General features: G+C 37.0%; 3 protein-coding genes across 4 annotated transcripts; 2 read left to right on the plus strand and 1 right to left on the minus strand.

The window, feature by feature from the left end:
* The first annotated feature begins 68 nt into the window (after positions 1-68).
* LOC116291948 (uncharacterized) lies at positions 69-7,642 on the plus strand. 2 transcript variants are annotated; one of them, XM_031699179.2, is made up of 6 exons: positions 69-159; positions 1,246-1,942; positions 2,130-2,582; positions 3,153-3,434; positions 4,308-4,622; positions 5,276-7,642. In XM_031699179.2, the coding sequence occupies exons 2-6, from the start codon at positions 1,282-1,284 to the stop codon at positions 5,581-5,583; spliced, it is 2,019 nt and encodes a 672-aa protein (XP_031555039.2). In that variant the 5' UTR covers positions 69-159; positions 1,246-1,281; the 3' UTR covers positions 5,584-7,642. The 2 variants fall into 2 exon arrangements, with proteins under 2 accessions (XP_031555039.2, XP_031555040.2); XM_031699180.2 differs by having other exon boundaries at positions 1,280-1,942.
* Positions 7,643-9,992: 2,350 nt separating this feature from the next.
* Positions 9,993-12,714, plus strand: LOC116291952 (uncharacterized). Its single transcript, XM_031699184.2, has 2 exons — positions 9,993-10,335; positions 11,244-12,714. The coding sequence occupies exons 1-2, from the start codon at positions 10,309-10,311 to the stop codon at positions 11,715-11,717; spliced, it is 501 nt and encodes a 166-aa protein (XP_031555044.2). The 5' UTR covers positions 9,993-10,308; the 3' UTR covers positions 11,718-12,714.
* A 623-nt stretch (positions 12,715-13,337) lies between these two features.
* LOC116291949 (uncharacterized) lies at positions 13,338-25,098 on the minus strand. The gene is made up of 11 exons (XM_031699182.2): positions 24,916-25,098; positions 24,647-24,747; positions 23,480-23,598; positions 22,617-22,750; positions 22,427-22,506; positions 21,953-22,001; positions 21,123-21,198; positions 15,371-15,443; positions 14,758-14,887; positions 14,119-14,244; positions 13,338-13,795 (listed from the first exon to the last, which is right to left on the minus strand). The coding sequence occupies exons 2-11, from the start codon at positions 24,730-24,732 to the stop codon at positions 13,688-13,690; spliced, it is 981 nt and encodes a 326-aa protein (XP_031555042.2). The 5' UTR covers positions 24,733-24,747; positions 24,916-25,098; the 3' UTR covers positions 13,338-13,687.
* Between the last annotated feature and the right edge of the window lie 169 nt (positions 25,099-25,267).

Below are 25,267 nucleotides of genomic sequence, written 5' to 3' on the forward strand. Positions count from 1 at the left end.
GCTATGGGAAGCCTGTGGTTTGCGTGACATCACGAAAGCGACATCGCCTTGAAGCGACCCCCCTGAGCTACTGGTTTCATAAAAGGCGGAAGTAGAGAACTTATCTTCGTATATAAACCGAAAATATATACCCTTAAAAGTACTAGAAAGTGCAAAAAGGTGGGTAAAAAAGATATTATATCTTAGTTTTACGTAAATTCAGCCCAGCAGGACTAGAAATGCTTCTCTGATTATCGCAAATTTGATATGAAAATCACTGAGTCAATTTGATCCAAGATTCCCAGAATCGAGTTGTCATGTGGTTTTATCTTCATCAAAGTTTCTAATTCTTTAATTTCTATAATCTTTTAACCTGTATATCTAGTTTTATCATCATTATTTATTAGTCGAAGTATATGTGATTGTTTCACCGATTACTCGAGTAAAACACTTTAGTTAATATTGAAACACTTATCTTACCATCACATCCTTTCCAATCCATTCCTATCCTATCCTTTAATTATTCTAACAATTATAGTTTTATTTCTGTATACTAATATAGATGGTCTTGATTGGGGTTACACAATATAGTACATATCCAAGTGTAATTATAAGACCGGGTCAAGTATATGTTATCATGTTATGCATGAAGATATAGAAATATAGATAAGTTATAGTGCTTGGGAACGAGGTTTTTCTGGGCGAAAGACCCTTGGAATTAAATTTGGAAAAATTAATTTCCGACCTCGCTGGGAATCGAACCCACGACCTTCGGAATTGTAAAACTGATGCTCTACCAGCTGAGCTAGATCGATAGAGGTCAGACTGAGAGCAGGCCGGGGTGAAATAGTTCATGTTATCATGTTATTGTTTGTGACAGCGAGTGTGACATGTATCATGACAATCCTATCCTATCCTATCCTATCCTATCCCATCCCATCCCATCCCATCCCATCCCATCCCATCCTATCCTATTTTCAATTAAGATTTTATAATTTAGTATATTCATTATACTTATACTATATTTTTGAATATATACTATCTTACAGTAATAATAAATTATGTGTTGGGTGTGTATAATGAAGTAGAGAGAATAAGAGAAAAATATCAAATGCCCTTCAAACCTATTCTATCCTATCCTATGCTATTCATCCTATTGCAATTCCAATCCATCCATCCATTTCACTATACCCACCCACCCATCCATTCATTCATGCATTTGTTAGTTTATTTGATTTCTATTCATTCATTTTCTATTTTCTATAGCTTTTTAGCTAAGTCAGCCTTGTCTTTCATACAGCTATGGCCGGGCTACATCCTCTCGAGCCAGATGGCACAGAAGGGACAGCCATTGTTGAACTGATATACGAAAATGGAAAAGAGATAAGAAGACATTATGGCTGTATTGTTAAGAATGATGCCAATCTTAAAAGCTTTATTAAAATGTATATCAAACAATCAGCTGACAAAACAAAGTTTAAGGAGTCTAAATACTATGTTTGTATGTATGATCCAGATTTTGAAGAAGAAAGAAATGAAGCTACTGTACGTGTTTCTTTTCATCGTTTTTCAAAGCCAAGTAAACCAAAAGAATGTACACTTGATTCTTTACCTCATAACTTCGTTAAAGTTCAGGGCCACATATTTTTTCCATGTTATTCCCAACTTTTCAATGACAGCAATTTCTTGAAAAAACACAGCAAAAAGATTCTAGTAGCTCGAGAACTAGGAGAAGAAATTAATGGATTAATGTATGATAAAAAAATTAAATCCCCCATATGGATTTGCGTAAAGTTGAATAATCATGATCAGCTTCCCCCCTATGTGTATGGTATTGGTGCAGACGATTATGAAAAGTTGGAAGATGCTGGTCCAGTTCTTCAAGACAATAAGACTGTAGTTGGCAGTTTTAAAAGAAGAGGAAATGATAAAATCTCTATTTCAATTTTTGGAAACAATCAAGGTACTTTGTTATTATCTAATATTATAATAATATATTGGTATTTATTTTTAATTAACATTGATAAGCAGGCTATTAATTAAAAATAACAAACACTTCATATAATTGTATTAAGTTAATGATATGAAAAATGACACTTAGAAGTTTGTAAATTCATGCAATAATTATATTTCTTATTTCTCATTTACAGAAAGGACATCTACATCCTGCACAGATGGTGCCCCTAGTGATGAGACTGGACAGGCGGCAGCCATCCCTGGCGATAGGACTGGACAAACAATAGCCACCCTTAGTGATGGGACTGGACAGGTGGCAGCCACCCTTAGTGATGGGACTGGACAGGTGGCAGCCACCCCTGGTGATGGGACTGGACAGCCAGTAGCCACCCTTGGTGATGGGACTGGACAGGCAGCAGCCACCCCTGGTGATAGGACTGGACAGGCAGCAGCCACCCATGGTGATAGGACTGGACAGGCGGCAGCCACCCCTGGTGATGGGACTGGACAGGCAGCAGCCACCCTTGGTGATGGGACTGGACAGGCAGCAGCCACCACTAGTGATAGGACTGGACAGGCAGCAGCCACCCCTGGTGATAGGACTGGACAGGCAGCAGCCACCCTTGGTGATAAGACTGGACAACAAAGTAAAATAATTCTGTACTTATTTTGGAATATGTCTTGTTCCATGCAAAAACATCTATTTATTCAGTTGGTCTTTGTATAACCAATGTATTACCAATGTAAAACCATGGTGGGCAGTATTAAGACAGTTCCTCTAGAGCTACAATCATTATTTATATATTACCCACAATACATTTCAAGCTTGGTATGCAACATGCAACAAAACCTTCGCCAACCTTTTTGAAACAGTTGTAATCTTATATAATCATTATTTGTACCTACGCTTCCATGAGGATGGAAAAGAAATGAAAAGTTTTTTGTCTGGCGAGGAATGAAAAATTGCTTTTACGTACTTTGATTTGTTGAAATAGAGGTTTTGCACCATCACGTGATGGCAGCCATGTTCGATGGCAGGAACAATACAATCGTTTTACATGAGTAAGAATTCAATTCCCAAGAGCAAAGGGATTTTATTGTTCTGCCATCTAACCACAGTCAGTCTAGGCTCGATTATGGCGCCGGCACGTGATGGTGCAAAACATTTATAGCAAATAACAATCAAATGATGTCTTTTTACCTCTAATCTCTTTCAGCCCTCGCTAATCTCTTCAAACGAAAGAACAGTGTTTTGGATGGACTTTGTCTCCGCCTGGATAATGAATACAGGTTTATACGAAACTGGAGACACCTGGCTGACCTTCTAGATGCGCCTAATGACGTAAAGAAGAGGTGTAAATATAGCACAAAACATAGTCCTACTGAACTTCTTTTGGAAGTGCCAAACGTATCCTCTGCCACCGTCACAGAGTTGATAAAAATACTAGGAGAGATGAGTCGAGATGACGTGGTTAGAAAGATCACTAAAAAAATATCTGGTAAGTTATAAGCTCAATTCCACTGCATTCTAGATCTAGTCTTAGATGTTCAATTTGTATCTGATTTTCCCAGAAAAATAAGTTTTAAAATTGGAAAAATCACAGGGGTGGCCATTTGTGCAGCCTTATTAACTGTTTACCCAGAACACCCTTCGGTCTACGCTTCGATGATTTTACATTTTCAATCAACAATGTTTTTCAATATGGTGTATGCCTAGTGAGCGATCGGAGAATTATAAAGGAAAACTCAGTAAAGCGTTCGTGTCGTAATTTGAGACCCGATTTAGAGGGGAGGGGTGGGTCAACCCGTTACCTACACTTACCCTTCTAGACTCAAATATCTCCAAAATTCAAATGGCAGAAATGAATGTATAAAACATGTTTTCGTATAGAAATAGTCACTACAGACACCCCGTATCGAGTATTTCAACAGATCTCTGAGGGAGAGGGGGTATTTACCGGTACGTCCACACTTCCTAACTGTAAATTAATAAAAGCAAGTCCTTAATTTAGATCGTGTTGAACTTGCCCCTAAACAACTGACTTAACCTATTAACTTCATATATGTACTTCATTTGGTAGCCCCCCTGCTAATGCGTCGTCTTTCATCTCTGTAAGTCCGACGGATCGGGTTGCTGGTTAGAGCCCTGCGGTCGCCACGCGTGATGTGTTGTTCTCTCCTAAGCTACAAGGTTTTCCTCCGGGTTCCTCCCTCCGTAAAAATCAACATGTGAGTCGAGCGTTGTGTGCATAGAACATTGAAAGTAGTGGTAGTGTGGGTGTGTGTGAAAAGTGTTTAGTGCGAAAGCGCAAGCACGACTAGACACTTAAATAAAGATTTATTTATTTTATTTATTTACCTTTAATCATCAGAAGAAAACTGGAACAAGAAAGTCGGTGAGACATTATTGAATGATTATGACCTCTGTGACGAGGTAGCACTGCTGCTGGATAAAGAAAGCCCACTGAATAACTGGGAGAAACTTGGGAAGAAACTAAAGGTTCCCAAAGATGATTTACAGCAGATTGGAAGGGGAAATAATCCAGCAAATCAGCTCTTCCTGCATGCGTACAGCACCTTGGAGCCAGAAAAACTTAAGGGAGGACACTTTCGAAACCTTATTGAAGAGTTTCGTCGAAGAAAGGATGTAAAAGATTTTTTGGATACATTGGGAGTTTCCTTACAAGGTAAGCCATCTCTTATATGATAAATTCCATAATCGTATAAGCTTACAAGCAAGAAGTATGCCATAAGGGACAATTACTTAGAGTTGAATGATGCAAAAGAAAAATGCCCCAATTTTCACTGGGTTTGAGAGGCTCTCTCGCTCCAGTGCTTCTCGGTCGTGTGTTTCGTTATCGCGAAACATACTAGTACCCAGAGCCTCATCATAAAGAAAATCGTAGTTTGGTTAATGAGTAGGGTCTGGAAACGAAAATGTATTGCGAAAAGGGAGAGCCTAGCAAGTAGTTAATGTAATGTACTCATAAAATAGAATACAACATATTTTCTGAATACATCACATTGAGTGAGTGCTAAGTAGGTTCTCGCATCGTGAAAACGAAACGCACGACCGATCGAGAAGTCCTGGAGCGAAAGAGCCTCTGAGGGAACCCAGAGTCGACTCCATGCGACCCCCTGTCATTCTTACTGCGCTTGCTCCACAAAAAAATCAATTCTCTGAGCATGCGCAGTAGGAATGGCAGCCAGTTGATTTCGCTTCTCTTAGCCCGTACAATCAAATAACATTTTGCTTGTTGCTCAATATTTCGTAGTTTCAGGTTTTCGGCTCGAAAAGGATTCAGCTCTCATAATTCTTTTACTTTCATGCATGTTTCAGACGACCGATCGATAAAGGACGTTTTTCCACCTGACAGCGATAAGTTGCGTAATCTGTGTAACTTTATGAACAAAAATGCTGGCAATACCCTGAAGGACTGGAGGCACTTGGCTTCGGCGTGGGAGATAGAATATAACATCTATAATTCGTTTGATAACCCAGAAAAGCCAAAACCTACCAAGATATTGCTGGAAGATTGGTTAGTCCAGGCAAATGAAGACTTCACTGTCCAACAACTATGTACACACTTGAAAACAATGAAAAGGATTGATGCACTAGAATACTTAAAATCTGAGGCAAGGAGTTAGGAGGGGTTGTGCACGTAGATATGTCTTCTGAACAAAGGAGGGCGTACGGCCGGTTGAAAACGAGTCATCCAGGGCAAATTAACAGCATTTTCTTATAAATTGATGCCGCACAATTTTCGCTATTCTGAATGTAAGAAGGAAAGAAAGACGGAACAAGTGAACAAGAGTATACTTTGCATTGACACCATATTATTTCTTTGCATTTGGCCCTGGATGCCTCATTTTCATGTAACACACTCGGCCGTGAGCCATTGTGGACTTAGGTGTATAGCTTATGAGATACCTATAGAAAATATTGTATGTTAGATGGTTTATTCCAGGTGAGTTTTTTAATGCATAGTGAACGAAAACTAAAATAATTAGTAATGATGAGTATGAAGGAAGTGTGTGCGCAGATTGGTAACTCGGAAAATATTTTTGAGTTCCTGATGGGAATCCAACCCACCACCTAGTGTTCTAGTCGGACGCTCTAACAGTAACTAGTAACTAAATTACACTAGTAAGACAATAGAAAACAATAGGAATGACACTAGGTTTTGCTAATTAGGTTAAGTTGCGTGGTAATAGACCAAATTCAAAACTCGCACCGATGTGAGGCTTAAGTTGTGTACAAAGGGATCTGGCGTGATTCGTGACTTTTGAATCACGCCAGATTGCTTTGAGTCACGCCAGTTCTTTTTGTTCACAACTTAAGCCTCACATCGGTGCGAGTTTTGAATTTGGTCGATAGTGTCTGTATGAAATCACGAACGAGCGAGTGTAAGTTTTTTAATATCAAGGCTTAAGACCTTTTCCCCCAGGCATTTTATTCAGTTATTTGTTTTTTTACGATTTAAATAGAGCGTAGTATTGCTTTTCAAATATATAGGTATATAAGTTACTATTAGTCAGTTGGCATCGCAGTGCATTGTGGGATCGTTTTAGGGGACAAAATTAAGTTCCCTTAAGGAAAGTCCCACAATGCACTGCAATGTTTACTCGACCCAGTTTTTTCCTTAACCTTGACATTAGGGAATTCGTAACTGATTTTTATGATAATTCACAGTGAATAAGTTTAAGCTCATATATATTCATTCCTTCATTGACCTTGGACGGCGTTTCGTTTTATTTCAAGTCAAATGAAATGGGCCAACAGAGCCACGTGATCACAATCCCTGCCGATAAATGTCACGTGACAAACGTTCATCAAGCCAAAGTCAATGACAAAGTTCAACTTACAGGTGGACGTATTTATTTATATATATATTTATTTATAAACATTGTCACTGTGATGTTATTGTGCCAACCATTTTAACGATAGGTTTTGTCACTGTTTTGTCGAAATTGTCAAGTACATTTCTAGTTAGCAATTTAAATAACACTCAACCAAAATAAATTGCATTATCGTACGCCAACCTATATCAAGTAACGTTTTGAAATGACGTCATTTATAATTACGTAAGATTTAATTAGGCTGCGCCCATGTGCCTTTGTTTCAGCGGACGTCTTTCTGTTTTTTTAGATGTAAAGGATGAGTAATCTGGCTATTTTAAGTCCCAGAACAGCGCTTTAAAATAAAAGTGTTATTGATAGTTTCTATTCTGAACTGCATTACGTTATTACAGACAGTCTTTTGATAGCTATTTCCTTCTAAGTTACGAATTAGTTTTCGTAAAACATTGCAAAAATTGAAATACCAGAAGAAAAAAAAATTTTTTTTTAAATCAAATTTTGATTTCAATTTTGTGAAGTTCTTCATGATAAATAATAAATTTAGTATAAACGACAATAGAATATAATATTTAATATTTAATTCATTAGGTATTAAATTGTAATTCATTTTGCTTTTTTTCCTTAAATGTTTGTCATTTTGTTAGTTTTTTTAAATTTATTTTACAGCGTATTTTTTCCTATAATTTTTATATTTTAGCATAGCTCTAAGAGCTTTAAAAGTGATATCTGTTATATCTACTTATAAGTAGTTATTAGTATTAGCGGATCAAATGTCTCTGGGAACAGACGGGCGAGTCCTCCAATTTCAAAATGTCTTAAATAAAGAACTCACCACATTTCTTTGAAATTTGCCGCTTTTATTTGAAACTTTACCACAAAGATTAACAACTTCATAAAAAACAGAGTATTTTCGACAAAAATCTTCAATTCAAAACCCACGAGAAGACTAATTCGAACTTTAAAACTATAATAAACCTTAAGGCTTAATGAAAGAATGCGTTTTGATTATCTTGTTTTTCTCTTCCTTCTTCAGCAATAGGAAAAATTTGCAAGTCGAAAAGTGATTGCGAGATTCAGAGTATAAGATGTGTTCCAGATGTTTTACATGGTTTTTTTTTTTTACCATTCTCATTACAACATGGAACTGTATTAACCGTTTTTTCCCCCGATGTAATTTGCTTATCTTGCGAAAATATAAAAGGTGGGTCGTTTGAAACTGAGATTTAGACCCCGGTAGACGTGGATGACTATTGACTGTGCAAACGAGTTCCGACTTGTATAACAGAAAAAAAAACCCTAAGATTTTGAAATATCCCATAAAGGTAAGTACTCTATTTTTTTTCTTCCAGTTAAGTATTGGTATTTTATTGAGTGACCCAGTTTAGAAGAATACAAGAATTTAGGGTTAAAGCCTGTTTCACACTAGCGTCGGAAGCCTTAGGCACCGACATACGCAGATTCGGCAGCACACGTATCACATAGGTGTGAAAAAATGACAAGCACTGTTTTGAGCCTGCGTTATGTTGCTTCCGATTCTGACGCCAATGTGAGCCAGGCTTTAGTAAGAGAGTTTTTAACAGTTTAACGCGTAGAATTAAATAAAGAAGCTGGGATTCCCGCCATAAAGGATATCCGCGTGCACGTGTAAGAACCTCGGGTGAACTCTTCAAATTGCGAGCTTTGTCACTCACTTAATTATTCGAAGTTTTCTGTGGTTTTCCTCCCACTGCAAAACACAATACATCGCCGTGCCTTGACTTTGATCAGACCAGAGATTTTTAGCGTTCGATCTGTTCTTGGAGGCTCTTTTTTTGGAGCAATGCTACGGGTAAGAGAAGTGGAATGAGATAAAGAGAGAATTCTTTTCGTATTCAAGCTGTGAGCGCCAAAGGCTATTTTCTAAAAGAATGCATGTTGTACAAGGCTAAAATCTTGTTATTCAGAAAGCTTAACTTGTTTGGAAGTGGAGATGACCGATGAAAGTGGAAAGTGGTTAACCCAAAACTAAAAGGTTATTCGAAAATGAGGTTTAGGCCTTCATTTGCTTATTTCCCATATATTTTCTATAAAAAAGCGTGACAAAAAACATTCTAACACAAATGCAACAAAACATCTTTGTACAATTGAAAATACCGCTTCAAACAAGCATTTTATCATCAGTTTCTAACTGTTTAAGAAAGATTTTGAGTGTTAACCCAAAACGAAAATTGGGATCAAAACTCATACAAAAGTCTAGTTTTTGACGCTTTTTGCCATTATTGCTTGTTATTGAAAAACATTTCCTCTTAAAGAGTAATCTTTGAGGCGCTGCCAAACGACAAAATCTTTAGCCAATCGCATGCAACGCCGTTTTCTGCCCTTCGAACGCGACCAAAGACTAATCAATGGAGCGCTGAATTGGAATTGCAATTAAAGCCGTGATTGAAAAAATCTTTCAATTATTTGTTCCTGGTATATATGTAGAAGCTCATAAGACTACATTACTTTGCGAGATTAGTGAAACGGATTCCCGAAAGCTAAAAACTAAAGTTATTAAATCTAAGTTCAGTTTCTTACCATAAAGGAATCAAAATTTGCCGGAAAAGATTTAGTAGACTAAATAAGGCGGCGTTACTTTATGAAGGTACGAACAATGGTATTAACACACCCCGGTTTAGATCGTGGTTCATTCGCTTTCTATAGTATCTTCTAAATGAACCATAAACTAGATCAAGAAAGACATTAGTTATATCGAGCCCTGAAACTATTTCTGGGCTGATCTAAGTCAGGGTATGGCTAACTCACAGATCGAACCCTGAAACAACCTTTGGGCTGATCTAAGTCAGGTTACGGCTAACTCAAAGATTGAACCCTACAACAACCCTTGGGCTGGTCTAAGTCAGGGCACGGATAACTCATACATAGAACCCTGTAACACCCTCTGGGCTGATCTAAGTCAGGGCACGGCTAACTCATAGATTGAACCCTGAAACAACCTCTGGGCTGATCTAAGTCAGATTTTGCGGAGGGAGGAAAACCGGAGAACCCAGAGAAAAACCCTCGAATCAAGAGAGAGGAAAAGTTATCAAACAAGCTCTCTTACAGTCAAACGTGGTGTCCGCAGGAACCGAACCCGCGATACGTCCCGTGCATGCGACTAATAATCAAGGGACGTACACGCATTTTGTAGTATTTAGTTACCGCTGCTCATAATGGTCGCAGGCTCGCACTATGTAATGAAGGTTGTAACGAGGTCACTTGACTATGCCCTGGATAACAGTGTGTCATAGAGAATGTACAAAAATTTCGTCGTACGATCATATTACCCTTGTGTCTTGCACTCTCTGGGTACTACCAGCCTTTCTAGCCTACAACAGCCGCTCCTCTGTTCAGACCTTAAGTACAGACGATTCGACATTAATTTACGACAAACTATCGAACAAAACCGCTGAATTATTGATTAGCGGCATGTAAACCGACTAAACTCAAGGTAAAAGAGTGTTCTTTGTGGATAGCTCGTGTTCAAGGCCTTAAATGGTGCAATATTCCATATTTGGAACGGTAAGTGACGTCAAAGGCTTCAAGCATTCAGGCTGTATGAGAACGAGGTCTTTCAAACGTCCAGTTAAAGTGTTTGAAACTCCCAAACGCTTGATTTAATACCTTATCCTAGGCGCTTATAATCGATAGTTGAGGAAGTAGAATAAATCTCCGGAAACAGTTTTCGACTGACACTAATTGCTCGCCAATTTGACAACTCTTTGATTATCAATCGAAAATAATGTTTAGCGAATATCAAAAACAATTTGTTGAATATTTAGCAATTACTCCTCGATCACGAATGGGCTATTTACAAGAGAATATTCTCTTGGCTATTGACTCAAAGGCCATGCATGAGGGCGACTAGAGGACTAATTGTTTTAGTCAAATTCAACTAGAGCAAAAACACTTGAACTGTGAAATAGAATCAAACTAGTTACTAACAAATAGTCGCTATTTAGATATTAATAGTCGTTATCACTGAGCCAGAACAGTTTATGACACAACAAGGAATACACAAGAGACCAATACAAATATGTTTTTATCCAGTTTTATTTCAAGCAAATTTATTAGAGTAATTAGGACTCACACAAAGGAAAACATATTTGGTCTCTTGTGTATTCCTTGTTGTGTCATAAACTGTTCTGGCTCAGTGATAGAGTGACTCTAACGACTATTAGTCTAAATAGCGACTATTTGTTAGTAACTAGTTTGATTCTATTTCACAGTTCAAGTGTTTTTGCTCTAGTCGGTCAAAAGTATAGACGCAAACAAGTCTTGAATTAAAGTTAAATTCAATGCTTTGGTTTTTCAAAGTAGGCATTTTTAGATATAAGTTATAGCCTAGTAGTAGCTCATCCAATCAGAATGCAGCATTGATGATAGGCCACAAATTGGATTTGACTCATTACCATTATATTGCACGACAGGTCATCATGGTAACGGTGCGTGCGTGTGTCTTCCTGCTGTTCATGGCTGCTGTGGTCGGGAAATCTTTGAAGACTCGGACAACAAGGATTTCATCTACCAAACCAAGTTGGTACCAGCCTCTTCGCCTAGCTCGTGACGTCATGGTTGGAGGAAATACGTCATATGTGACATCATCACCACATAGAATGCGACGTGATGTGAGTAAATATCGGCTACTGAAAAACTTAGCTGAGTGCCTTCCATCGAGAAGAACAAGTTTAAATACAAACAGTCAATGTGAACATGCAGCTTACCAATGTGCTGGCCAACGGATACGAGAAGTCACTTGCTCGATGTCTTCCTTTTGCACTAGTAGCTGTCAACCAGTGTACGATGTTATCTATCTTCCGAACAAAAATGAATGTTTTGTGAATACCATTGCATGCGAATGTGCGTCCACCAAAAGAGTAAGGAAAACGAACAAGAGATGTTGAAGAAATGGGTGAATGGCGACTGAGGAAAAACGCAAAAGAACTTCGTTTTTCAATCGTTAGTAAATCTGATGTCAAGTCGGTGAGAGATGGAACGATAATGCCTTGTAGCTCTCCGGTATACGGTAATAACCGCGTGTAAAAGCAAGCCATACATTTCTTTTGTACGATGCTCCAGAAGATTCAATTTTTTTCTTGACAAATTTCTTTCCAGTAATCAAAAATTTCTAAATGTATAATGTATAACAGGATATCATTCAAGACTGATGCGTGGCACGCAGTAACACAGCAATGGCTTCCTGTTCTAAGCCGTAGTGAGAAAAGTACGCTCGTGACAGTGAAATGACTTTTCTTCTAAACCAATCAAAATCAAAGAAAAGCATCCAATCACAATACCTGGAACTGATTTCAAAGCCACAGTGCATGAGTGTGCAGTAGCATGCAGTAGCATTCATTTTTTTCTTTCAGTTTCTCAGTAAATAGCATCAACAGAGAAATCGAAAATGGAGTATTGCTAAACCAATAAAAAATATTTATATATCGTTGATGATACTTATGTCGCCATTCTGACAATGGCCTTCAAAATATTTAACATCTTTTTTATATTTTCCTCAATAGTGAATCTTTGCGAGAGTTACTAAACATTTATAAAAACTGTTCGCCTTTAAAGTATTTATCATTGATATTTAAACTTATCGTAATATCATATTTATATAGCGTTGTAGATAGAATAGCATAATTGCACGATGGAGGCCTCGTTCACTACCCCTACCAAAAAGTTGCACGAATTTTTTCTCTCTTATTCAAATTCATGAGAATAGTAAGACAATTAGTGCTAATTAACGGAACAAAAGAAAGTGTGCAAAGGATTCTGGTAGTTGTAGTCAATGTCTTCTTCAGAATGACAGTGTTTTTGTCTATCTCGTATAGCTTTTTTGCAATGCAAAAGAATTGTTTGGTGGTTTCAATTGTAATACAATTTGGAAGAAGCATTAAACTGTTAAACAAAGTGACGCGTGGTAAACTGTCTCACTTTTAGCTTGGGTAGTCAATGCTGAACGTTAAATAATAGATCTTCCCCAAAAAAGGTGGTCTTCCTAAAACAAATTGGCAAGTATTATATAAACCAAACCAGACTAAATCTAAGTTACTACACGGCAAACTGACAGATAGAACCCTAAAACAACCTCTGAGTTGATCTAATTCAGGGAATGGCTAACTCACAGATTGAACCCTAAAACAACCTCTGACTGAGTTAATCTAATTCAGGGAATGGCTAACTTACAGATCTAACCCTGAAACAACCTCTGGGCTGGTCTAAGTCAGGGCATGGCTACCTCACAGATCAAACCCTGAAACAACCTCTGGGCTGATTTAAGTCAGGGCATGGCTACCTCACAGATCGAATTGGAATCTATTATTATAAGATTTTGTGGAGGAAGGAAAACCGTGGTCAGTTTAACGTCATAGATTTAGAGTAAACTAGATTTACTACTGCAGAAAAATGCTTAGGAATCCAACAAACTCTACTCATATGTTAGACGAAATCCGGGGAATCCAACTTAAAAATGCAGAAGTGAGAATCGATTGTTCTACCAGTACGCCACCATTCAACACACAAGGTTTACATATCACTCGATTAGTTTTTATTTGAATTGTCGGAAAAAATATAAATGGAAAAATTCAAAATCCAAAAATAATATCGTGCAGGCTTACTTTAAGTTTCATTAATTTTCGTATTATTATAATCACTTTAAAAATACTATTAAATATTATTTAATAATAAGAATATGGGTTGCAACAATTACTGTTATCTCCGCTGTCTGCTAACAACGCTGTTACTACTAAACGTTTTTTAAAACACCTCATCTGATTGGACGACAGAAGCCCTTATTTCATTGGTTAATTCGAATTTCTTGATTCATCCAATAAGATGAGATGTACAATATTACCTCTCCCTAGTCTTTCACGTCCTACTTTTTGACATGTGACTTGGATCCACTGGCACTAGACACTTTGTCTATAATGTTTTCTGATAGTAATTCCCCCTGATTGGTTGCGTAGATAAGTACGTGAAAAGGCTTCATGTAACGTTAAGGAAACTGAACTAGGTAGCAATCTCCTGTGGGTTAAAAGTGAAAAACTCCCGCGCAGCTTACAAGCACCCCGCGGGATGCACGAAGTACCTCATTATACGCATTCCTCGGGTTACACGAAGTACCTCGTTAAACGCATTTTTCGGGTTACACGAAGTACCTCGTCACACGCATCCCGCGGGTTACACGAAGTACTTCGTTACACGCATCCCGCGGGTTTCACGAGGTACCTCGCTACACGCATCCCGCGGGTTACATTTCATTACCCTCACAAGAACAGGCCTTATTATTACTTGTCTAAAGGATACGTTGAAGACCTTGTCCATCGATGACTTGTTTGCACTAATTTTACCTTTCATCATTGGCTTGACGTTTTCTCCCACCCACTGCAGATACACGAACTTCACTGTTGATATACCATCCAACACATCAGGCTGGTAAAATTCAAGAAATGAAAACTGAAAATTCTTTGACGTAAACTCACTGTTCACCCCATCCCCGCTAGTCTGCCTGTCCTCTTTTTGTTTGTTATTTCTATTTATTTACAATATTGCGGTTAAATGCCACAGGAAAGAGGCAAGAGGACCCTAACAAAGTGGTCCGGCTCTTGGGACTCATAGCCGCCATGTTGGTTGACGATAACAAGACATTCCTCATTAGCTTCTCTTGTTGGATCAACCAACATGGCGGTTGTTTCATTGTTATTTGTATCTCAAGGGATTTTGAGTCAAGTGGTTGGCCCCAAGAATAGTTTCATCTTGGAACTTGTAGATGAATTGAATCACCGTTAAAGGTTGATATCAACCTTTTCACGTTGATTCAATTTATCTACGAGTTCCAACGGTTTTTTTCAGAAACACCGACGCAGTCCACGCTAATATTCTACTAGTTATCATCCACATAGTTTCATCTTGTTTGTCATGAAGACTCGAGAACAGGTTACTTACCACTCGTAGGAGTGCATAAGCCACTTTGTCTTCCTCTAAACACCCTTTAATACCATCCAGACCATCAGTGCCTTTACTGCGAAGCACGATGGGATTTTTGGGGTTATTGGCTTGGTATTCGACTACACACCTAAAACAAATTAGAAATTATATTATGAATAACATTTCCTTGACGAACGTCTGTCCGTCCGTCCGAGCTGTTTCTTCCAATCCAATCCAATCCAATCTCATCTCATCAATCCATTCATTCTTCCATCCCAACCATCCATCCATCCATTCATTGCATTCATTCAATCCATCAAACTATCCATTTATCAATCTATCCATTCATCCATCCTTGCATTCATCCCATCCATCCATCCTTCCATCCATCTATACATCCATCCTTCCATCCATCCATCCACCCACCCACCATCCATCCATCCATCCATCCATCCATCCATCCATCCATCCATCCATCCATCCATCCATCCATCCATCCATCCATCCATCCATCCATCCATCCATCCATCCATCCACCCACCCACCCATCCATTTATACATTCATTCATCCCATCCATGTATTCTTATCAATCCATTTGATTGTGTCTAGAGTTATCCCTTTAGCACCTACCAATCTGTTTGCGTTTCATCGCTGCGTACATCAGCTATTGCTTCCAACACACAATCATCAAACTTCATAGAAACTAAATACCAAAAGAATAGATTTAGCATACATGTCCAAAATAGACGATCTGATACGGACGGTAAAAGTATTTTACCGACGGTACAGATGGTGAAGTTAATTTATATGCAAAATTCACGAATTAATTATCAAACTCATTAAAATCAAACACACCCGTTGATAAGTAGAATTGGTCACCCTTTGGTAAAGCGCGCGTCTTCATAATAATAGAATTGGTCACCCTTTGGTAAAGCGTGCGTCTTCATAATAATAGAATTGGTCACCCTTTGGTAAAGCGTGCGTCTTCATAATAATAGAATTGGTCACCCTTTGGTAAAGCGTGCGTCTTCATAATAATAGAATTGGTCACCCTTTGGTAAAGCGTGCGTCTTCATAATAGTAATGATGAAAAGGTAAATTATACACCGTGAAAAGATGAAAAAACTTACTGACGTTTCGGACGCTAGTCCTTCGTCGGAGTAAAAGACTTTTACTCCGACGAAGGACTAGCGTCCGAAACGTCAGTAAGTTTTTTCATCTTTTCACGGTGTATAATTTACCTTTTCATCATTACTGTTTCATTAGAAACACCGACGCAGCTCACACTAGTTTTTAGCTAGTTACGTCTTCATAATAATAGAATTGGTCACCCTTTGGTAAACATGAATATTTATCAGATGCAATCACTGAACACATCCCACTTTGGTTTACCGATGGTACCGATGGTACCGATGGTACCGATGGTACTAATTCTTTGCCAATATTATGTCATAATAACTTTGGTCGAATTCCCTACTAATTCATTAGCATCCTGAGCGACAATACGTATAAGACGGATCTATCCATCGATCTCGTGTACTTCGATTTCATCTACGTAAGTTTGAAAAGTAAATAATCATTGGAAAACAATCGACTCTTGTGTGATGCGCCGTTTTCAAGTCGCTAAGACGGATCTATCCATCGATCTCTCGTACTTCGATTTCATCTACGTAATTCAATAAAGTAAAATTCAACTATGATTAATGAAATCCATATATAATATATATATATTTTTAACATTAGAGTGCTTTTAGTCTCACTGTTGAATAGGTGACGTCAACTAAATTAGATAAGTTATTTACAATTTTAGGTGACGTCACCCAAATTTGAAACTATGAGTAAACAGCTACTGAGATCAGGGGGAGAAACGATAATACAGATGAATGTCTATTCACTCATTCTCTGGTAAAACAACCCCCCGGATTAGCATGACCGTTATTTGGCGCGCTTTTACTATTTTAGGTGACGTCAACTAAATAGTTATCTAAGTTAGATAAATTTATCTAACTATTCAACAGTGAGACTAAAAGCACTCTAACAGTATTTCTTTGCATAACTAATAGTAACATCTTTGCAAAGGGTGTATAGTCACTTTTTTATTTTCAATTATTAAATTTTAAACTATATCCTTATCATTTATGAATATCAGTAGGATATCATATATTGCCTTTTTTAAACTTAGGGAAATATGGATATAGAATTGTACCCCCAAACTATTTTGCCAAAAATTAAAAATGACCACCTCCCCCTCCCCCCCAATCATTTCCAGTCTGTTTTGAAAAACGTGCCCCTATCTAAAAACCGCCCATGCCCTCCTGATGATAATTAAAGAACAGATTGATAGATTACAGAATAGAGCTTGCAAGTTTGGGTTTATTGACCATGTCACTCCCATTGAGCAGATCATCTGACTTGATCAATACACCCAAACTTACACTCAAGGACCTTTTACCTCCAAAGAATGCAGTCTCAGAAAGAGAAATCATGAATTTTTACTACCTAAAGTTAAAATCGTAACATTTATGAATTGTTTTGTAAATAGGTGTCTTTTCAAATAGGTGCATGCAATTATTCTTTGAGAATATAGTTTTCTGTTTTGTAAAAATTCTGCATTGTGCACTTTATAACATTCATGCTGCTTCAAGATCTTGATGGTCGTATACAATAAATAACAGGTAATAATAGGTGGGAATTTCAGTGTACCAGACCCTGCATAATCAATTAAAATAAAACTATATCCATGTATTCATGCCAGTAAGTATTGATAGTAAAGATTGAACTATAAGACTTTGTGAATGAGAATGGCATTTTGAGGATATTTTTTTTAAACATGTCATTGTATCCTTTCTACTCTTGATTGATATCACCAATAAAGCATGGTTCCCATATTTCTGATGCATATTCAAAGTGACCAACATCAGGAGTGAGTTATAGCATTCGCCTCAAAAATACACACTGAATGTAGTAAGTGTTTTCTTTTAAACCTATAATTCTATTATTATTAAGTTGTTTACTTCAGCACCTTTATGTTTCTACTGTAGTTAACTTGTTGAAGCCCAAGACACACAAATCTTGATAGTCTTAATTGTGAGAAGCCCTCTCACCAACGCGACCCGGGTTTGAGTCCAGCTGGTCTCAGTGTCGTACGTGAGTAGAGTTGTTTGTTGGTTCTCTCATGTGCTTTGAGGGTTTTCCGGGTTCTCCGGCTTTCCTCCCTCCGCAAAAATCAACTCCTAAATTTCAATTGGAATTACAGTGGATGATTAGCTACTCTGTAGAAATGCCACTGCTAAATCCCATTTATTTTATTTATTTATTTATTTAATAATTAATATACAGTAGTGACAACTAAAATAACACAGTAATCTTTATTACTCTATGATTATGGCCCTGTAGTTCACTGTGCAATGAACTTAGCAAATAAATTGTCTAAGAATCTCTTATCATTTCATTGATTAGTAAGGCCCATGTGGGTATTACAGAAGGTAAATGGATAGTGGGTTACATAAAGACCCATCTACATTTTTTCAAATTTTGATATGAGGGATTTAGCAAAATTCTATTAAGATGGTGGAAAAAGCACCTCAAATTTAGCACATTTGCCAAGTTTGAGGGTAGTTTTTTATGTTAGATTCATTAGATTAATACAAGAAAACTTGTAATGATAAAACAATTAACAACTGAAATAATATAAATCCACAAAAAGATGCGATTGAAAAACTATGAGCATCTGTTATGTGCTTAAGCAAATAAGAATTTTTTACTAAGACTAAATTATTTATTTTAATTGATTCTTTCCTAAGACTCGTTATTACCAACAGGCCCTTATGTATTAATATCACATAGTATTTCTTTAACATGCTTGTCATATCTGTTATTTGACTGTAATGTTATTCCAATAAGCTCCTTACATTGTGGTATCTGTTCAATACAGTTGTTGAAATCATCATTATCACCCTTCTTTCTAAAGATAACCTCTTTACAATTTGATGTATTAAACTTGTCCAGTTAAGATACTCTTTAACGTAAACATGAGAGTTGTTAAAAATATTGCTATTGTGATGCCTTACAGGTGATACAATAGTTGTGTCATAAGCATATTTTATAATAACTGATTTGTTGATGCATGTGTTATCACTAATTTTCAGATCATTTATATACAGTAAATAATTTGAAATAACCCGTTGTTGACGGCCAGAAAGACAACTGTGATACCAATTTCATATGTTAATAATTAGTAAGGGTCTATATTGATCAAAAGTACGATAGCTATCAAAAGATCTAGATGTCATATTATTGATAATTTTTGTAATATGATTTACTCTCACTCTCTATATTCTGGTGTTTTTTTTATGATTGATAAACAATTCCAAGACTCTTATTAGTGTCGAGCATTTAAACTAAAAAGTATAGCAATCAGGCAACTTTCCAATGCCTTCATTATCTGCCCAAGTTATCTGGTAAATTGCTTAATCTGTTTAACAAAACCTTAAAATATTATTTATCAACCTTTCATAAAATTATAAAAGTCATTTCCAGAGTAAAAGTAGGTCGTAAATTATCACATTATTTCGTTGACCTTTTATCCTTTACAGTTTCGCTGTAATTCAAATTCCCTTCAATCAAATCCTAATCTCACGAAACGAAGCAAACATTAATTTAGTCTAAGTACTCACACTTAGAATAAAATCTTATTCGATATTTTGTTTGCTAGAAAATATTATAAGCATTTAGTACATATAACATTGTAATGCTCTGTGAATGTTGCATGTACTGACCTCATATTTTCGAGAAGACGAGATCAACTTCAGTTTAAAAAGTCATACATTGTATAACAAAATTAAATTCCTTTTTCATAACTTGATCAGTCAAAATAGGTGGTTATGTCTTTATCCACATGAAAAAATTAAAGTCAAAATACGCAGTGATTGGCCTCCAGATGAGTAAAAACTTTCATATTTCAGCAGTACTCCGATATTTATATCATCCGCCATTTTCTTTTCCAAAATTTACAAGCTTTGCTTTACCACAGGAAAACCAATTCCATATTTCACCAAGTGTACCATCGGTACCATCGGTACCGTCGGTATTACATCCGGTGAGGGGACCTATACCAAGTCCGTACCACAGGAATACCAATTCTATATTTCACCAAGTGTACCATCGGTACCATCGGTATTACATTTGGTGAGGGGACCTATACCAAGTCCGTACCACAGAAATACCAATTCTATATTTCACCAAGTGTACCATCGGTACCATCGGTACCATCGGTATTACATTTGGTGAGGGGACCTATACCAAGTCCGTACCACAGAAATACCAATTCTATATTTCACCAAGTGTACCATCGGTACCATCGGTACCACCGGTACCATCGGTATTACATTTGGTGAGGGGACCTATGCTAAGTCCGTACCACAGGAAGAACAATTCTATATTTCACCAAGTGTACCATCGGTACCATCGGTACCATCGGTATTACATTTGGTGAGGGGACGTATACAGGGTCCATACCACAGGAAAACCAATTCTATATTTCACCAAGTGTACCATCGGTACCATCGGTACCATCGGTATTACATTTGGTGAGGGGACCTATGCTAAGTCCGCTACGTTTTTTTTTTGAAGTACTTAAACTTCAAGTACTACGTAATTCATTTATAAACGTTACGTAACAACCAAATTTGTTAATTATATGCGCATTTCTTGCATATAAATTACTTTCACCATCTGTACCGTCGGTAAAATACTTTTACCGTCCGTATCAGATCGTCTATTTTGGACAACCCTCAGATTTAGTGAACTAGCGAGTAAACTAGTTTGAGCTGGGTCGTTGTATAATGCATATAATATGATGGGTTATAGGTAAGCTGAACACTGTGGAATAAAAAGAGAACTAGCCAGGTAAACTAGTCTGAGCTGTGTCGGAGTATAATACATATAATATGATGGGTTATAGGTAAGCTGAACACCGTGGAATAAAAAGAGAACTAGCCAGTAAACTAGTTTGAGCTGTGTCGGTGTATAATGCATATAATATGATGGGTTATAGGTAAGCTGAACATCGTGGAATAAAAAGAGAACTAGTGAGTAAACTAGTCTGAGCTGCGTCGGTGTATAATGCATATAATATGATGGGTTATAGGTAAGCTGAACATCGTGGAATAAAAAGAGAACTAGCGAGTAAACTAGTCTGAGCTGCGTCAGTGTATAATGCATATAATATGATGGGTTATAGGTAAGCTGAACACCATGGAATAAAAAGACAATTGGTGCTAATTAACTGAACAAAAGAAAGTGTGCAAAGGATTCTGGTAGTTGTAGATAATGATGCGATAATACAAGTGTCCTATAAGCATGATAGCAAATACGTTCTCACCTGCATCTGGAGCCTTGACTCCAGACATCTGTTTTCCAGTCTTCACAATATTACTACTGCTGGTAAAACCTCGGTCCTTTAAAATAGAAAAGTTTTCTCTATGTATATATAGCCTACTAATGATTCTATGAGTGCAAATCATAATATTCACCTTAGAAAACTGTAGTTAAACCGCTGATTTGTCTTTATTTTAACCAAAGTTGTCATTTAAAGGAATTTTTAAGTTGGAAAATCAGGAATCGCGTCCTGGAATGGCCTATGGATTGGACTTCGGTTTAGTGGATCTCCGGATCGAAACACTTTAAAAACTGCTTTTTTTGCTAAAAATTCTATGGCTATATGTTAACTACCTCTTAAAACATATTTTAACAAAGGAATTAAATTCAATAACTGATTTTCAACATTCCAACATTCATCCAGTTTACCAGTGTCCAGTCCAAGTTTCCATTCCATTTAACAATTTCCACGTTTTTTTGCTTGTATTTATATAGTATAAATATTATTAGGCCTGACCTTGGATTTAATATGATGTGCACTGTATTTGTCTGTCCACTTTTGGAGGGGGAGGGGAGGGGGGGAGAGGGGAAAGGAAGGGACTGACTTCCAGCCAATATTCAATAAAGGACACAACCCTCCCCTCCCCTTTTGCATTTCAAGCAACAAAAAACGGTAAAACGTTCCCTAGCCACTACGCATTAAAAGTTCCCAGATGTGTGCAATTAATTGATTGCATGCACATGCGCTGGGATGCAATTAATTACATGAATTAAGAAAAAGTTAAGGGCCAATCAACCAATCAGAAATAAGTATTTTATGTAGATGTGTGTTACCTTTCTAGCAGCAGCTTCTGAAGTCTCCATCACTTTACTTTTGGTACCACTGCAAAAAAAAAAAGTTGGAAAAATTTTTCAATTTTACAGCCAGTGGTTAGTGAATATGCATACAATATCACTTTATGGTAAACTGGAATTTTTTTTTTCATTTTATCCACCTTAAATGCGTAATAAATGGGTTATTTCATGAAATGTGTTTTTTTCACTCGGTAAAGATCTATATGTTAAGTTTATGCTACATCGAGTGTATAAGCAGATTAAAAATCTGCCTCAGTTGGGTTCTCGTGGGACTTATAGGGTTATTTCATGTTTAGAGCCTGATATTTTTTTATTCACTTGTTTTCCATATTGTATCACTCACTCACTCTCAGACTCGTTCGCGACATGCTATGGAAACTCATGAATAATAATGATATCAAGCTCTTAACATGTGATGATCTCTATTCATCATAATTGCCAGACTTCACTTACGAAGTTTCGTTAACCAATTTCATCACTGCTGCTTCAGTCAAGTCTTCTCGGCTTGATGTCTCTAGCGTAAAATGACTTTGCTGCAGGCAAATGAGAAAAAATGAGAAAATTATGCTTTGTTGTCTTCATTGTCCTTTATCATTATTATCATTATCAACATTGCTATTCCTAATCACATATATATACTTACTCCAAACTTATCCATAACTGATCCATGTACAATACCATATCGTCCTTTCTTGGTGAAAGGTACTTTGCTGCCGATCCAGTGGATATAAACAAACTTGACTGTTGTACTCAGGTCAAATTCCTCTTTCAAACGAACTTGAATTTAAATGAAAATAAATAAATAATTTCAATCTAGGTTTTGATCAAATTAATGGTGGCATTATTAAAGCAAGTGCACTTAAAATATTGCCTCTCGTCTCGTGTTCGTGTTGTGATCTGTTTATATTTGAAGGGTGGATTTATAATAAGGGGTTTGCTTAATTGATGTCGTCCGGGTATTCTGGCTTAGCCTTGAATCCAGGAGTTGCTTGGTTTGTTATTCTAATTTCTGCTTTTGTTTACTGACCTCAGAAATGAGGCTCAACCCGCATACACTGGAGTTTTACGAGTCGTCAATAGAGTTATTACTTAAAATTTCACAAAAAGTGGGGGGACTAAAGCCCCCCCACCCCCTCCCCCCCCAGTTCCGCCGTCCCTGAGTCAGAAAGAGAATGGTTAGCTAGATTAAGAAAGGTGGGAAACTGGTTTGGTGGGATTGTTATTGCGAATATCATAAAGATTGCAGTAAGTTTGTTCATCTTTTCATGGTGTATAATTTACCCTTTTATCATTACTGTTTCATTAGAAACACCGACGCAGCTCACACTAGTTTTTAGCTAATTATCTCTTATGATCGTATTCATTCAATATGTTCCTCAAAAAAAAAGATTATGAGCCAAAACAATATCTTAGTGGGTTAAACAGGATATATCATCTTGAAATATAATGAATATATTAAACTATCAACTATTTTAATATCAGTAATAATAGATATACAGCACCTACCTAAAGCATACATGACCTCGTCATCTTTGAAATGGCCCTCCAATTCAGCAAGGCCACCACTTCCTGACAATCTGTACTCTAAAGCATTAATGTTTCCATTGGTATGGCCCACCAACAACCTATGATGATAATAACAAAAATATTATTATAATGATTTATGATTTATATGGATATATGAGTTGTGATTATACGTTTTGAGATTGCTTTTTATTCAGTTTACAAACATTAGGGATGGTTAGTATGAGGTGTTAACACTGAGGGTGGTCACTGCCAGAGTTTCTTTTAGTCCTGGATCAGTGGTTCTTTTACGTCCCTCAGATGTTGGTTAGTAATATGATGAGTTTGGAGAGACAGGACCGCCACTTAAAGTGGTCATTCAAGCCACTTGAAAGTCTAACCACGGAATTACAAAGGCAGCACTTTCTCCTCAGTTATTTTAAGACCCTGGGTGTTAGTATTCGTAACTCTTCGGAAGCAAGTTGCGTGATAGCTACCATGTTGGTTAGTGTCAGCAAATCAATTTCCTTATTAGCTTCTCTTGTTAGATCAACCAACATGATGGCTGTTTTATTGTTATTTATATATCTCGATGGATTTTGAGTCATGTGGTTACACCCCAAGAATTGCACAACCCTTTATTCAATTATGAATTGATAACAAGAAGGTTGCACCATTTTTTGTTCATAAACCATTCAACAAAATTGATAAAGAAGGTATGTGTATGTATTCTTCTACGAGTACAATAAATTACACTGCTCTTGGCCAATCAGAACCGAGTAGTTTTATTGAGTGTTCTATGAAGAGTAACCTCCTGCACAGCTGCTGTGAGGTGCTTCTGGAGGTGCCTCCCAGCAGCTGTGCAAGAGGCTAATGAAGGGCGAAAGGAAAAAAAATACTGACAGGGGGATAGTGGGGAGAAAATGTCAAATTAAATAAGTCCATTGTATTGAAAGCTAATTACACTAGAAATAATATGCGACTCCTAATAACATATTTCTTATTAAATTCATTGTCAATCTGATTTAGTCTTTTCAAATTCTCGAGAATTATAAATGAAAAGCGACACTTTTGATTCGCTTCAGCGAGACTTAACACGAGATTGAAATTATTAATGGCGGTGTGAGAGGTGTGTCGATATTCAGCTGAGCAGGTCACGACAAACCTTACCAATTCACATCACTTGAGTCTGTCCTTAGGTTCTTCAGAGCTTCTTTAAAAGGACCTGGTACAGGAAATTCGGCACTGGTAGACATTACAGTTCAGAAAATCTGGTGGAAATGAAGAAAAATATCACGTTAATTTGCGAAAACAAACAAATACCTTTTACGATATGTTCGACATGGAAGAACGAAATAACGTCTAAACAAACACTATTTTTGAAACTTGACTTCTCAAGCGTTAAATATAACGATACGATTAAGTTATTACAGAAATACCTTGTTTTTGAATGTGAATATTTGGGTAAAAAGAGGAGAATCTTAAGAGAATTCTTTAGAATCCTTTTTTATCAGTTTCCGGCTGCTCACCGTCTGTGCTTCCGCTAGGGGATTGGGCAGTAGTGACGTATCTTGGATTCTCGGGGGTGGGGAAGGGGTAGATTTTAGCTCAGTCTATTTTCCTTTTTCATATTCTTTCAATTATCTTTCTTTTTTTTTTTTTTTTTCTTTACTTTCTTTCCTTTTCTTTCTTTTTCTTTGCTATTTTATTTCTTCTCATTCCTTTATTGTTTCGTTTCTTCTTTTTTTCTCTTTCTGTTCTTTTCCTCCTTTTCTTTCCTTTCCTTGTCTT

This window comes from Actinia tenebrosa, unplaced genomic scaffold, assembly GCF_029948245.1.
Source record: "Actinia tenebrosa isolate PJP-AT-01 unplaced genomic scaffold, QUT_ActTen_1.0 PGA_scaffold9__36_contigs__length_13948895, whole genome shotgun sequence".
NCBI classification, from domain to species: domain Eukaryota; kingdom Metazoa; phylum Cnidaria; class Anthozoa; order Actiniaria; family Actiniidae; genus Actinia; species Actinia tenebrosa.